The sequence below is a fragment of the Coenobita brevimanus genome, unplaced genomic scaffold, assembly GCF_032717465.1.
Source record: "Coenobita brevimanus isolate Jiangsu-jjx unplaced genomic scaffold, ASM3271746v2 jjx.HiC_scaffold_2803, whole genome shotgun sequence".
NCBI lineage: Eukaryota > Metazoa > Arthropoda > Malacostraca > Decapoda > Coenobitidae > Coenobita > Coenobita brevimanus.
Genome location: NW_027643767.1, coordinates 15,432 through 27,937, shown reverse-complemented (window position 1 = coordinate 27,937; position 12,506 = coordinate 15,432). Strand labels below are relative to the sequence as shown.

General features: G+C 42.1%; 1 protein-coding gene across 1 annotated transcript in view; it reads right to left on the bottom strand.

Moving 5' to 3' along the window:
* The window catches only part of LOC145390079 (protein misato homolog 1-like), an 87,545-nt gene that overhangs the window by 62,254 nt on the left and 12,785 nt on the right, over positions 1-12,506 (bottom strand). Inside the window, exons 5-9 of the mRNA XM_080265149.1 lie at positions 12,143-12,319; positions 11,485-11,595; positions 6,943-7,074; positions 3,138-3,298; positions 2,991-2,995 (exon numbers count right to left, since the gene is read on the bottom strand). Coding sequence (XP_080121275.1) covers positions 2,991-2,995; positions 3,138-3,298; positions 6,943-7,074; positions 11,485-11,595; positions 12,143-12,319 — 586 coding nt within the window. The remainder of the gene's footprint in view (positions 1-2,990; positions 2,996-3,137; positions 3,299-6,942; positions 7,075-11,484; positions 11,596-12,142; positions 12,320-12,506) is intronic.

The window sequence follows — 12,506 nt, the reverse complement described above, 5'->3', positions numbered from 1 at the left end:
TTTTCCGATGAAAGGACATTTCAAGTGTTCCAGGTGCATTCTGCCAAGGTTCGTCGCCCTGCCTCCCGTGATTTGGGAAGGGGAGGCCTCTACTTTCTTCCTAAGAACTTGATGATGAATGGTGGCCAGTACATTCAAGGTCTGAAACATCATTTGCTAAACCTTTTTGCTATTCTTGGATGCGACTTTTTCATGCACGATTCAGTTCCATGTCTCAAGTCAAGAAGGGTGACAAAATGGCTTCAGGACTATCGGACTGAGGTCCTCGACTGGCCTGGCAACAGTCTGGATCTAAATCCGATAGAAAACTGCTGGGCAAAGATGAAGAAAATCATGGCAGAGAAGAAGACACCCAATCTGGTCAACCTCAAGACTAAACTGACAAATGTTTGGTGCAAAGAAATGTCCTTAGATTAATTTAGAGATCTAAGTAATTCCATGCCAAAATGCATCCAACTGATCCTGAAAAACAAGGGAAACATGATTTTTTATCAATAAATGGCATTTCATGAACAAACATTGTGATATACTACGATTTCTGTTTTCTTTGTACGGTCCCTTGTGGGGGGAGGTCCTAATTCAATTTGCGGTAGCTGTATATATATATAGGGTATATATATATATATATATATATATATATATATATATATATATATATATATATATATTATATATATATATATAAATATATATATATATATATATATATATATATATATATATATATATATATATATATATATATATATATATATATATATATATATATATATATATATATATATATATATATATATATATATACATATATATATACTGTATATATATAATTATATATATATATATATATATATATATATATCTATTGCCAGACGCCTCAATCCCGTTTGGGGTGGCCACAAACAAATCCCCTCCACGTCGCCCTGTCCCCCGCCATTTCACTGCCCTGCTCCCAACTCACACCCCCCTCTCTCATATACCTCTCCACCCCATCCCTCCATCTCATCCTCGGCCTCCCCCTCCCTCTTCCCCCACTCCACCTCACTCACATACACTCTCTTCGTCAGTCTCTCACCCTCCATCCTCTCCACATGGGCAAACCACCTCAGTGTGTTCCTCATAACGCTTCCTATCACATCCACATCACAACGCTCCTTTATATCCTCATTCGTCAGCCTGTCTCTCCATGTGACTCCACAAGCTCCTCTTAAATAACTCATTTCCACTGCTCTCACTCTTGACTTGTGTCCTTCCAACAACGTCCAAGCTTCACTTCCATACGTTAGAGTTGGTATCACAATACTGTCATGTAGTAACTTTTTCACTTCCATGCTCACTTCCCTGTTTCTTATCACTGCTTTCAAAGAACCAGCAACCTTTCTTCCCTGCTGTACCCTTTCAAGCACTTCACCCTTCAAACCTCCATCCTTACTCATCACACTACCCGAGTACTTAAATGTACTCACATTTTCCAATTCCTCACCACCCAACCTCGCTGTACATTCACTGACTTCATCTCTCTCAAAGACCACCACTTTACTCTTCTCTACATTTACCTTTAGATTCCGTTTCTTACACACTCTCTCAAACTCATCCACAAAGCTTTGCAGCTCCCCTTTCTCTTCACTCACCAACACAGTATCATCCGCAAACAGTACAGGGAGTTTCCAAACACTATCCTCTCTCACCAGGGCCACTCCAACATCCACTACCCTACCTTGTACCTCTTTTATATATATATATATATCCATCATCCAATCCTTAATTGCCCCATGAGGAGTGTAGGAGCCTGGGGCTAGGCAGTTAGTCCTGACATTTAAGATGAGAGTGACCAGCCTCACTCATCCCTGAGTGGCATTACATGAGCAATCAACCCCAACCACCCCTTGGATATAAACCTTCACTGGCTCAATCCGATTGGAGTGTAATAATTACCCACTAAACTACCAGGCGCCAAAATTTGGTTATATGGTTACCACCCAGCTTAGTACATGGTTTCCTGATGCACAGGAAACCATTTGGTTTGTCACTCTGTGTAGAGTCACCCACAGGCTGAAGGAAGTGGAAAGAATGAAGGAAAGAAAGACAGAAGAGGGAGTATAAAGTCACCTGTAGGCAGAAGGACAAGGAAAGAATGAAGGAAAGAAAGACAGAAGAGAATGGAAGGAAAGAAGGATGGAGAGGAAAGGGCAGACACCCGAGAGCAGCACTACATCGAGTGAGTGGATGGTGAGCGCCCCCACCTACCACATATTTTATATATATATATATATATATATATATATATATACTGTATTTGCATATACACATCCATCAATCACCCAATCCTACATCGTCCCATGAGGAGTGTAGCCCGGGGCTAGGCAAGTTGGTCCTGACATTTAAGATGAGAGTGACCAGCCTCACTCATCCTTGAGTGGCATTAAGTGAGCAATAAACCCCAACCACTCCTCAGATATAACCTTCACTGGCTCAATCTGATTAGAGCACCGTAAATACCCACTAAACCACCAGGCGCCAAATTTTGGTTACTGTATATGGTTATCACCGAGGTAGTAAATGGTTTCCTGGTGTACAGTGTACACTCACCCACAGGCAGAAGAAAGAGGAAAGAATGATGGAAAGAAAGACAGAAGAGGGAGTGCAAAGTCATCCGTAGGAAGAAAGACGAGGAAAAAATGAAGGAAAGAAACACAAAAGAGGATGGAAAGAAAGAAGGATGCAGGAGAGGAAAGGACAGACACCCGAGAGTAGCACTACACTGAGTGAGTGGATGGTGAGCGCCCCCACCTATATTATATTTACATGTAGTATATGGCTATTAATCTTATGTGCAGTACAAAACTGCACCTGTGACCAGGATATCTACTGAACTCTGTTGCCTTCTGTCATTTTTACACATCCATTTAATCACTATCATCCCCGTACATTTGAGCCTACATATCTCCTCCTTGCCCTGTCTCACTACCATACAATATTACACTCCTAACACATCCTGCACACAGGAACTCCTTAGAACAGAGAATAAAACTACAGAGTCAACTCTCCTGGTGGCTGCTCAAGTAAAATGAAAAATACATCACTGGAATGATGAGGGTTCAAGTGGACAGATTATTGTATGCCTTTGGACAGCTTACCTGGAAGCTGTAGCTGGCAAGACGCCTCTCATGGCTCGCAGTTGACTGATAAGGTTTGGCGTTAGAGCAGCACCAGCACTCAGAGGCACCAGGTGCTTTGATAACCAGATCTCATCACTTATACTGACATCAAAGGGCAGCACTATGCTTCCACCAGCCACCTGAAAGAACACCATATTTAATGTACATGGAAAGCACAATGTCTACCACTCTCTTAACTCCATCTAAGCATCAATTCCAAAGGCACATGAACCCCTCAAGCCACACTCTAACCAACTGACCACTAAATAGTTTGGACCTACAAGGAAGTTCACAATATCTACACCGGTCAATTTCATAGTATTAAAATATATCACACTTAAAACAGAAAAATATCATGTAAAACCTGCTTTGACATTACATCAAATACATGCTCAACAGTTTTCTGTTTCCATTCTGTCGTAAATAATGAGAGTACACAATCGAAGACCGTCCACCTTTTGAAAATGCTTGAGATATTGCTCAATATTTTCTTTTTTACTGCAAAATCAAAGCATAACAATGGTCGGCAAACACCTGATACTGTAAAAGCTATTTTCACCAACAATTTTTCTGTTCTAAACACAATTTATGTTCATACTACAAAAATTGGTACATGTCAATAGTTTCAGCCTCACTACAGACTTGCAAGTGGCCAATTACTGTACTCCCATCAAACAAAAACCCCAAAATATTATTGGAATTGGCCAGATGAAGTGACTGAATTTCTGCAGTACTGTACCTCATATTCAGATCCAGTCAAGTCTGAAGCAACAACAAAAAATGCATTTTACATCAATCATCATCAAATCCCACAGTGCTCCATATAAACGGGGGCCTTGGGCCAGGCTTCACAGCTCCAACAATTAAGGCAAGGGTGACCAGCTTCACTTGCCCCAACAGCATTACGTGAGCAATTAACCCCAAACAACACTCACATGGAAGCCCTTACAGCTTCCATCTGGCTGAAACCCCTTACCCCACTAGACCACCAGCCATCATTTGGTTATGTGGTACCACCGTCTGTAGGAAATGTCTTCCCGGGTCACAGAAATCCATCTGGCTGGTCACTCAGTGTAACAATCAGAAAACACAGATAAATTAGTCTTGTCAACAAGGCAAGAAAAGTGGACGTATTTGGAAAGACTGGACAGATGTCTTTTGGGGCCTTTGGTTCCTTCTTCCTTGCATAATAATAATTTTTTGGAATCAGAAGCATCTTGTTATTTGTGTGATATGCTTATAGTAGGGGAAGGGAACTGAAACAGTACAATTTCTTCGATTGTGGGTGGTTGCCAGAAGCTGGCGAAACTGTTGTCCCCCTTTACACTAAGGGAAATTGTATACTGCATGAATATTGGGTGTAGGGTTGTGAGAGGCAGACCAAAAAGACCTGGGATGAAGTCATACATTGTGACCTCAGGGATAAGGGACTGAACAGAGAGGCTGCTGAAGATCGAGCAACATGCAGAGCTGCCATTAGGTGACCAAGGCCAATGAATGCAAGCATGTTGGGGCCTTTATAAATGAAAAGATGTGCGAGAAATATAATGCTTTTGGTAGTGAGACTCGTTTCATTTAGTTTCGTTTTGTTTTTCAAGGCTCCAATATGCTTGCATGCGCCGGCCTTGATCACCTAATGGCAGCTCTCCATGCTGCTTGATCTCTGGCAGCTTCCCTATTTAGTCCCTTATCCCTGAGGTAGCACTCAATAACCTCGTCACAGGTCTTTTCAGTCTATCTTTTGCTACCCTACCCCTAACATTAACACTTCTCACTTTCTGTGCCCAATTATCATCCCCAATCCTCTCCACATGGTCAAACCATCTCAATCTACCCCTCCTCATCATAACACCATTACACTCCAGTCCCAACCTACCTCAACTCTTCCATCGTAAACCCAGACCCCCCCAGGCCTCACACTCAGGGATGCACTGCACATCCACCTAATCACTGCTGTTTCTGTTCGTTTGAGCCCGCGAATATCCTCTTCCTTTACTGCTCAGATCTCACTACCATACAGCATTACACTCCTAAAACATCCACATACAAAGATCCCTTAGTCCAGAGAGAGAGTCTTCTCAATGTCAGGAGAGGCAACAGCACCCTGAACTTCTTCTAACCACTCCTCACTCTAGCCACAAGGCTAGCTCCTGCCTCACCTCCAGCACACAACATGTCCCCAAATACCAAAACTCTTCCATACACTCAAGAGACTCACCACCAAGATCAATCCTTTCACACCTGACAATCTCCACCTGCTCTCCCCGACACACTGCACACATGAAATTAGCATTATCCAACAGTCTACTTCTAATACCACTATATCTCTTAGGTATCCACTTATCACATATACTGCATTATCTTGCAGTCTACCTTTAACACCGCTACATCTCTTATGCATCTTATTATCACACACACTGCATAAGATGGAATTATTTCCCACACCCTGGTGGGAAATCATACATGGCCACTCTCCCCCTTATTTGACAGTACTGCCACCAGCCCTAGATACCATCACCTTCATTTTATCTGTATTTACTCTTAAGCCCTTGTGGCCCATACCATCTCTCCACTTCCTAAATCTTTCCTCCGCCTCCCTTTTGTTCTCTGCAATCTTAGATAAATAATTGTTCTGTCGACCCCCATTGCTTACCTCAGTGATAAAGGGAAATTAAGTACTGTAGCTAGAAAAAGTGGGATAAGGAGAGAGAGAGAGAAAGAGAGAGAGAGAGATGGGGGGGAGGGGAAGGCATGTGTGGGCAGGAACCAGGTGTCACTCACACCACATCATGTACTCACAGCACGTCGACTCAACCAAGGTCAAAAGAATACAACAGGTCAAACCGTGGCTGGACAAAAACACGTCTATCTTCAAGCATGACATCACGCAGCCAGCAGTGGTGCTCGCTCACTCAGTTCTCTTAAGGTCACCGTGCTGTTCACAACTACTCAGTGCATACTAATTTTGCAGTATCAACTACTTGCTGAACAATGTTATGGTTCAATGCAGCCATAAATAAGAAAATAGACAGAACTGAAGACTGCCGATCTTTTTGATGTTTAAGAAACTGCCCCTTCCCTCCTTTTTTCCAGCTAAACCAAAGCATAACACCATCCAGCAAGCATTTAATTTTAGGTCAAAGTTATTTTCACACAATATTTAACTATTTTAGATGCCATTTATGCTGGTACACTGAAAATTATTAATGTTGGTGTTTTCAACTTCCTTGTAGGCCAAAAAACACAAGCAGCCAATTGGTGGCACTGGTGATGTGATGTGTAGGGGAAAACTAAGGCAATGTGGACATGTGAAGAGAATGGAGGATGAACACAGAGCGAACACACCTATGAATGTGATTGTGGACAGCACAGCACCAAGAGGCAGAACTGTGAAGCCGGGATGACATTCTTTAACTACCTCATGGTTTAGGAATTGATAAAAGATGCTGCCAGAGACAATGCAGCATTGAGAGTCACCATAAGGTAAACCAGGCAACACATACCACCAGTTACAAAGCTTTCCCATCAGCACCACAATCATCATCAAGATCTTTCCCATACCAAGATGGAGTGAGGTAGGGTCTAGAAAGCCAGGAAAACTTGATAGCATGAGATACTAAACAAAGTCTGTCCAAATGAATAAGCCACATTTCCATTTACTCACCATTCAAGCTTCCAGAATCATGGCTCCACACCGCTGGTAAAAAATAAATAAATAAATAAATAAAAACATTCTGCACATGGCTCCAAACACTTTTCAAAACAAAAACTAAATGAAACTAACCTTGCGTCCTCCCAGTGTAAGTACGTGTGCAAGTGCTGACACAGGAAGAGGGCCGGTGCGGGTACGATACACCGTGCTGGCCGTCTCCAAGAAGGCTCCAAGGACACTGCTGCTCAAGTATGCATTGGACTCCTGAAAAGTTGTTAGTCTTCTTTAGCCAGTGTTTACTACCCATTCACCATCATCATCATCATCATCATCAATCTCCATCATCATCAATCTCCATCATCATCATCATCAATTTCCATCACCATCATCATCAATCATCATGCAACACCCCACTATTGTCTCTAGCAATGGAGAGGGCAGGATAACAGAGAGTACAATCACCTGAAGTCAGCAGTATGCTGGCTCTACACTGAGTAAGAAGCCAAGTGGTTTTCAGTACTTAGGTAGGGTTTTCTTCCTAACACTTTCATCCACACACTCAACAACAACTCAGTGCTTATAAACCTGCTTATTCATTTTTGCCTCACTATGTTTCTTCACATGTTGCTCTCTGATAAATCACTTCCATTCCTCTCATCCTTGGCTGCAGTCCTACCAACAAATTCCATGCTTTACTTCTATACATTAGCATGGGAATAACAATACTGTCATGTAATGTCATCTTACTTCCATGCTCACTTTCCTGTTCCTTGTCACTTCCCTCAATGTATCTGCAGCCCTCCTCTGCTGTTCCTTTTCTCACACTTCAACCACTAAACTATCATCCATCATCACTGCACTACTTAGATACTTGACAGCATTCATGTCCTTACTTTCCAGACCAATTAACTTTACTACCCACTCTGTGACTTCATTCTTCTCAAAAATCATAACTTTACTCTGTGCTATGTTCACTTTCAAATATTTCTTGCACACATTCCCTAACTTATTTGTCAAGCTTTGCAACTCCCACTAATTCTCACCAGCAGCAGCAAACATCAGTACAGGCAATTGCCATACCCTGCCCTCTCTCACTAGGAACAAACCCACATTCACTGTCTTACCCTGCATTTCATTTCTATAACACCAGCCATATCCAATATATACAGTAGTCCATCCATTTATCCATCATAATTCAGCCAAAGCCATGTCAGATAATGCATTTTTCGGCTAATGCAATACTAAACCCCCACCATCTCCACGAGGGACTTAACCCCTACAAGAACCTTACATTGTACTGCACCGCAAAACTATCCAAACACAGAAAAAACAACCCCAAATAGTTGTCCTCATGAGATGGTAAGTCATGGTACTCTATATTATATACTGTAGTACAATATTAATGTACTGTGCATACAGTGTACTGTACTTAGTAGTAATTCATGCTGAAAAAACAGACATGCAGTAATGTAATAAATGAAAGACAAGTACAGTAGAATGGTACAGCATTTTACAGTAATACAGTACATACAGCTACTGCATACTGTACTCACTATATTGTAGTACTGTAAAAGATTTTGTTGTTTTTCCCATGTGGTGGCATAGAGGAGACATCATAGTACATTATCATGTAATTCACTGACCAGCCTTTGCTGAATTGCCAGATTATCTCCCGCCTCTTCTCAAGAGACAGGGCAATCCTTGGACACTTGGTAGGAGGAGGAGCCATTCACACACATGCCAGCATAAGGGAATGCAACATAAACCCCTAAAAGAGCCCTGGTGTGGCAACAAATGGCACAAACTCCTTAACAAACTTATTATGGACCTGTACTGGACAGCCTCCTGTGTGTGGCTGAGGCTGAGTGGGTAGGCAGGGCTTTGTTTTGGCAAGCATTGTCTGTGGCAGGGAACAGTAGATGACTTGAAAAATTTGGTTTCCTTGTGCTTTGTTGGTTAATGCTGTAAAACAGGGATATTGCTTTAACCAGCCAGATTCTGTCATTTAATGACAATTGTTGGGTAACGTAGCATTGGACAACCAGGGGGTTACTGTAAACTCATCAACCATGGAGACTCATACATCTCTGTTCTGATCCAGCAGTCAAATAAAACAACCTGGTTCACATACTGTCATCCCTGCACACCCATACAAACTCTTAACAGCATTTAACAGTCTCTCACCTAATCTATATACAGTAGAACCCCGGAATTCGTAAACAATTCGGTCCTGGAGGCTGTACGAGTTGCGAATTGTTCAAAAACAGAATCATTTTTTTCCATAAGTAACAATGTAATTTACATTAATCCGTTCTTTAGTATGGATGAAACAGTAGATTTCGCCATACCATAATGAATGGCAAGATCGGAGACACGGGTTCCACTTTCAAACTTTGCAATGAGTTCTTTTTTCAGCCCAATTGTTGTTCTCACTGCTTTACTTTTAGCTCCAGCTGACTCACTGCTCTCTCGGGGTCCATGATTATGTACAATTTTCTAACGAAAATACCTGTACGTAATTCATCACAAAGTTTAATCAAGCCTGTATGACTGATGCCTAGCTGGCGGAAGACAAAGTCAGACTGGCGACCACGTGGCACCTACGACGCCGCATCTCTTAGTGCGAATAACGGGTCACTGTACGAAAACTGGAGCGATTTTTGGGCGAAAAGGCTGTACGAAAACTGAGTTGTACGAGTAAAGAAGTGTACGAATTCCAGGGTTCCACTGTATTATATATATATTTTTTCTTTTTCAACTTTGGGAACAGGCTTTAACAGACTATTCCCTTAGACCCAGCAGTCCTCCTACATATCACACACCTTCACATGACACCTCTTCAGCGCCAACACCCACTGTCCATATTGAATACAGTTTAATTCCCAAAATCTGAGAAAGTCAGGATCAAGAGGCTTTTGGAAAACTGATTTGTTTTGGAAAACCGAAACTATCTTCCCATCAATTATGTGCACTGACACCCACCTATTTGGCCTTCCCTTAAATCTTCACTGTATCCATCATCACCATCATCATCCAATCCTACACTGCCCCATGAGGAACATAGAAGCCTGGGACTAGGCATGTTGGCCCTGACATTTAAGGTGAGAGTGACCAGCCTCATTCATCCCTGAGTGGCATTACGTGAGCAATAAACCCCAACCTCCCCTTGGATATAAACCTTCTCCAGCTCAATCTGATTGGAGTGGCATTATTACCCACTAAACCACCTGGCACCAAAATTTGGTTATATGGTTACCGCCCAGCGTAGTACAGGAAACCATTTGGCTTGTCACTCAATGTAGAGTCACCCACAGGCAGAGGGAAGAGGAAAGAATGAAGGAAAGAAAGACAGAAGAGGGAGTGTAAAGTCACTCGTAGGCAGAAGGACGAGGAAAGAATAAAGGAAAGAAAGAGAGGAGAGGATGGAAGGAAAGAAGGATGGAGGAGAGGAATGGGCAGACACCCAAGGGCACCACCACATCGAGTGAGTGGATGGTAAGCTACCCCACCTACCAACACAGCATCCATGCTATTACATATTATCACGGAGTCATGGGTTTCATAGTTTGGATTTGAAAACTCAGCAATGAACAATGACAATTAATTTTTGTCACTGAAGACAGAAACACTGAACAAAACTTATGAAATCAATCTTGTGGTTCAAGTTAGTTCACTTGAGCTGGGTTGCGTAACTGTAAGCCGCTGTGGCATTTCTTTTAATAGAGCAGTGACCCTGAAAGCTAAAACAAGACTTGTTGGGGGGTTAATATATTCTTTAACAATAATCTTTTAGCAATCTGACTCAAAATTCTTTTGGAAAATTGGCACAGTACTTTGGGAAAATCTGGAATTCGGATTTTGGCAACTGCACCATAGATGCTAGGGCTGTCTCATACAGGACTAGTGGACTGGTATTAGTGGGGTGTTTTTATGACATGCTGGTACCCCTTATGAGAGATCAGTAAGGTTTGTTTTAACAAAATTTAAATCCTTTAGACTGTTCCCTGCCCCTGAAAGGATTTGAACCATTTCCACTGGGACAGCAGGTCACCTCTCTACTGACACAGCCACCTTCCATGTCAGTCTACTCTGTCATACGCACTCTCCACATCATACTGGCTAATACAGATAAACACAGCTTGTACGGCAGTACAGTAAACACAGCTTGTAAGGCAGTACAGTAAACACAGCTTGTAAGGCAGTACAGTAAACACAGCTTGTAAGGCAGTACAGTAAACACAGCTTGTAAGGCAGTACAGTAAACACAGCTTGTAAGGCAGTACAGTAAACACAGCTTGTAAGGCAGTACAGTAAACACAGCTTGTAAGGCAGTACAGTAAACACAGCTTGTAAGGCAGTACAGTAAACACAGCTTGTAAGGCAGTACAGTAAAAGTAAACTAGTGCTGAAGAGGGAAGCATTACTGTGATAACACTGATATTATCTGGCAGCTATGCATTGTGCTGACACAATCATCCCTCAAATCCCTTCCTGTCTCCTCAAAAGAGGATGATGGACTGCAGCAGTGCAATTTTAGCCTGCAGTTCACCAGGTCAGTGTCCAGATAAGCCAGGGTAACAACAACAACAATGATAGTATACCAGTATACTGTATATATTATCATAAATATAGAATGTAATAATATAGACACATAATATATAATAATACACTGACCTGGAAAGTGAGGCCTGAGAAGGTAGGACATGGAGCCTCGAAGTCAATGATACTCTGACGAAGACACAACGGCACCAATACACTCGAACACTGACTCAGCTCTGTATATGACTGGAAAGAAAGAAAGAAAGAGAGAGAGAGAGAGAGAGAGAGAGGAAAATATAATAAGTAACAAGTTCCACTCAAGGTATTACATTCATCTGCTCGTTTGTTTATAATGACCGCACCATGCTTGCATGCACCAGCCTTTGTCAACCAATGGTGGCTCACCACACCACACAATCTCTGACAGCCTCTCTATTCAACTCCTTATCCCTGAAGACATACTGTATGACCTCATCCCAGGCCTTTTGCAGTGAAATGCCGTGAAGGGAAACACCTACCACTTTAGATGAGCTGGAAACTTGTTTTTAGACTTTGCTGGCTGGGGGACCCTTGGGTCAAAACATCCCAATTGAACCCATGTAACAACTGACTCAATATACCATCAATTACTATGCTATGGATTATTTTTTTCAAAGCATCATCATCATCATCAAAGGAGGGTGTGCCGTGCTGTAGCTTAGGAGTTCCTACTTTATGATTCTGCACAAAATTCAGATGGCTGGCATTCATATAAGCTTGATGGCATTAATAAAAACCCTGTGTAATTAGTTACCTGTACTATGGCTGCGTGTGTGAGTGTCCTGGCCTGTGGTGTGGCTGGGTGGAGGTGTGGGGGTGAGGTGGCAAAGGTGAGGGAATCCTTACTGCCATATTCATCTGATATATGCTGCAGGATGCCATAACTCACGCCTCCCATACCATTATGTACATCACTTAGCACCTGGAACCCCTGAAAATATACATCATCAAAATTACTATCATTCATTCATTGCCAGACGCCATGTATCCCAAATGGGGAGGCCAACGTCTTAGAGTTAATTGTTTTACATCATCACAGTCATAATTATATCATCATCATCATCATCGTCATCCTACCCTTTATGTACATCACTCAACAACTGGAACCCCTGAAAATA